Here is a 3,791-nt window from a genome sequence, read left to right on the forward strand (position 1 = left end):
GTATTTTCATATCTCTTACTTTGTTATAGAATAAACGTATATAACAAAGCGTAAAAAAATATAACACAACAAACTTTGGGATAGGGTGAAATTACAAAATTTAGACATAATGATCCAATCGAACATGAAAGTAATTTTTAATTTTATTTTTACAATTTCAAGAAATTAAATGTTGAAATAGTAGTTCTTAAAAGTTACTTTTTCCTTCTACTAACAATTCTCAAAGCATGGCAAATTTTGATAATTTTCTAATTTAAAATAAAAAATTTTGGTAAATTCTTTTAAAGTTGGGGATTCCCAAATTACTCTTTAATGACATTCATATCGAATTACCAAGGGAGCACTCGTAACTGTTTGACCCTCGTACCCTGTGGTAATTATGGCCACGGTGGCAACAAAAAATTACAAAAGTCGTGGCATGTTGCTATTGGAAAAACCAGCGCAAAATCCACGTAATAAAGTCAATAAAAATTTTTAAAACTATTCATAAACAGAAAACACGACAGCCAAAGCCAATTCATTCAGTCTAAAAGAAAAAGAAAAAAGAATAATTTCCATTGCTCCAACAAAATATTACTAGTTGAATTTTGGAATAGTCGAAGTGGATCCAAGTTCTCCTCTGTAATGGCTGAAGAATCCGAAGCAACGTCGTCTACCTCACAGCCGAGTTCCTCCCCCGACACTGGAAAAAAATCCCAGGTTTTCCCCTTCAATTCATATATATATTTTGTTCAATTATTTTTCCAGACGATTCGATAGTTTCTTACTGCGTACTTGCACTTTTTTATATTATTTTTTTGTGAGATTGAGAATAAATTTTTGTTCAATTTTTTTTTTCTGTTACCTGAGAGCACTTTACGTCTTCTGGGGTTGAATTTTACTGAGCATGTATTAGCATAATTTTTTTTTGTTGTGTTGTTTCTTTGGACCATTAGTATTATTTATTTATTTTTATTTTTGTCAAGATGAATAATGGGTTTTGCGTTTTAGTGGATATAAAATGATGGGTTTAATTTATTTAATATGTAGGAATTTTTAGATCTGAGTTTGAGCTGTATGTTTTGGCAAATTATTGGCTGATGATGTCATAAATTAGAGTCAAGTGCACTTTTTTAAAATCCAATAACTTTGCTTATTATCATTACTGAAAATATTTAGATTTTCCAAATTAGATCAGTCTTTTGTCTGGCATTTCTTTTTCTTTTCCATAAATATTGTGGCTGTAGCTGATTGATTACTAAAAGGTTCGTGCTTTTCGAAATGGACTTGTTCTTTTTTATTCTGAGAGTTGCTCATCTTTTTTACAGATGAAGATGAACATATACTTCTCTTTATGTATTTGTGGAGTTGTGTGTAGATCATTATGTGGATATGAGTTTGATAGATGGGTAAAGAATGATTTAGAAGCTCTTTTGGGGGATGCTATACATTACAAGAAAGGGAAAAGGGGGTGAAGGGGATGGAGATTCCAGGCTTAGTTTCAAATGCTAAAGGATTTGCCCTAAAATTCATTGCACTTATAGCAGTGGAATTTACTGCTCATGAGGCAATTCATTGGGGGGACCATATTATTAGCTAAACCAGCTATAAACCTCGTTGTGTTAATACAAGTTTAGTGGTGAACTTTTGAAAACCAAGTGAATCTGTTTTATGTTTTCTCTTGAACTTTCAGCAAAGGCCGTCACACCTATTATGAAGTGTAGCATTAATTACTTAAAGAAAGGAAAGAAAGAAAGATTGTTTGCTGTCTTCTTTGCTTGGAATTCTATGCTTCTTACCTATGCTACTAGGGAAATACATTCCTTCATTTGCTTGGCCGTCAGCAGCAAAAATTTCCTATTTCTATTATTGCAGTACTGCTCACTCAAATGCATAATCTTAGATTTATAAACCCACATTCTAAGCCTAGTTTCTTGAGTATCTTTGTTATTTATTCTTTTTGTTCTTCCTATTTGAGCTGAAGCTTTGTTTCTGCTCTTTTTACCAGTATATTTTACTTTTGATTTTTTATCTTTAGCTTTTGGATTCAAAGTAGTTGTAAAAACAGCCTTCATTTTGTTATGGCTGGGGAAAACACAGTGCTTGGTGAACTTGGATCAAGCATTCGTTTTGTTATGTCTTTGGAGAACAAACTGAATACTGGAATTGTACAAGCATTAGTTGATTTCTGCCTGGCTTATTTCATGTTAAAATAGGGAAGCATATGTACAAACCTTTTTTTTATGCGTCATGCTGCCTATGGGTTATGTGGGCAGTTATGATCAATTTTGAGATAACGGGAATTTTGCCATCATTGGTGTTAGGAAGTGCTTGATAAATGGCACCTTGCAGTGCTAAAGGTTTTCAACTGAAGAGATGCACCATTTTGTGCATTGCAGTCATCTAGTAGCTAAATAGGATGCTTGAGCGTTTAGAGCTTTTATGTCTTAAGAGAGATTTCATTCATCACATAATTTAGAAAGTCTTTCTTCCCCTAATAATTTCCTGCTAAATGATAGAAGAGTCTAAATTGGACAATGGAATCTACACTAAATTCAGCTTGTTCCATGTGTTGTCCTATTTGGTGATTTGGTGACTACTAAAAATCAGTTTTAAGTAGTCTGTAGAAAACTTTATTTCTTTCTTTTAAAAAAAAATTGGTATTTTGGAAAAAGAGAAAGAGTTTTTTTTTTTTTTTTGTGTGTCTGGATGAGAGTTCTGTAATTATTATTCTTGACTATCCTTTTGTGTTGGCAACTCCTTTTCTTCATTCTCAGTTTCTTTATGGCTTTTTTGTTGCAGGTTCCAGGATATTCTGGTCTTGCAGCTTTTCAAAATGGTGATTTGCAGATGTTTCCAGTTATGTATCCTGCAATTATCCCAGGTTTAACTTCATTACAAAATCAGGAACAGACAAACCGTGGAGCAGGCATTTATGCTGTGCCAGTTCTACCCTTTATGGGGCATATTGCTGGACTCCCATCTAATACTCTCATTCCTCTGACCTATAATATACCTACGTAAGTAAATCTGTGGTTTTGTAAAATTGTGTATTTCATCTGCCTACTATTAGATGAAGATGCCCTTAGTTAAATAATCACTTGTCATGCCATTGTAGTAGCTGAGAGTATTCCTAGGTGATATGTGAAATAATTTATTTAACCAATCAATTTCTAGCACCAAAGTTTGGTCTTCAGTTCATCTGATTGAGCGTGAAAAAAGAATTTGAAATGGCAGTTATGTTGATTGGTTATTTTTTTAAAAAAGTTCCTTGCACAAACCAGTCAAATTAATCTATGTATAGAAGAATGTACTTGTTTATAATTCAGTTTAGGCAAATATTTAAGTCTTTTTGGATTCATATTTTCTCATATCTTTGTTCTTCCATAGATTCATAATTGCAATCTGGTAACTCGCTTTTTCCTGCCACTATAACCTGGTCATTTCCTTTTCTTCTTGTCACCACTAATCAGCACCGATCACAAACTTCTGAGGCACCACTAATCAGTGTCATTTCATTATTTTCTATATCATTTACTTCCCTACTTTTGGTTTGATCGTATCTTGCAAGCAGGTTTTTTCTTCTTTTTTTCTGTTAAAGAAACAAAAATAGGAATACATTCAATTTTTGGGAGGGGGATTTCTGCCATTTTAGAAAGAGAAGGAATTTGTTAACTTGCAAAAATAGATATGCTATCTTGTGTCTGCATGCTGTTTCTAACTTATGTTTTCGGCTACTATTGCTGAAAAATATGTATTTCCTAATTTTTTTCCTGAAATCTTGAATTGAATTTAACTTTTAATAGACTTTC

At 32.7% G+C, this 3,791-nt stretch overlaps 1 protein-coding gene across 1 annotated transcript in view; it reads left to right on the forward strand.

Annotated features, from left to right (window-relative positions):
* The first annotated feature begins 506 nt into the window (after nucleotides 1-506).
* Nucleotides 507-3,791, forward strand: part of LOC110410264 (uncharacterized) — a 6,452-nt gene continuing 3,167 nt past the window's right edge. Inside the window, exons 1-2 of the mRNA XM_089782546.1 lie at nucleotides 507-699; nucleotides 2,782-2,999. Of these exons, the coding sequence (XP_089638672.1) occupies nucleotides 625-699; nucleotides 2,782-2,999 (293 nt within the window). The 5' untranslated portion in view covers nucleotides 507-624. The remainder of the gene's footprint in view (nucleotides 700-2,781; nucleotides 3,000-3,791) is intronic.

This window comes from Theobroma umbraticum, unplaced genomic scaffold, assembly GCF_002168275.2.
Source record: "Theobroma umbraticum cultivar Fairchild unplaced genomic scaffold, ASM216827v3 scaffold_56.0, whole genome shotgun sequence".
In the NCBI taxonomy this organism is placed as follows: domain Eukaryota; kingdom Viridiplantae; phylum Streptophyta; class Magnoliopsida; order Malvales; family Malvaceae; genus Theobroma; species Theobroma umbraticum.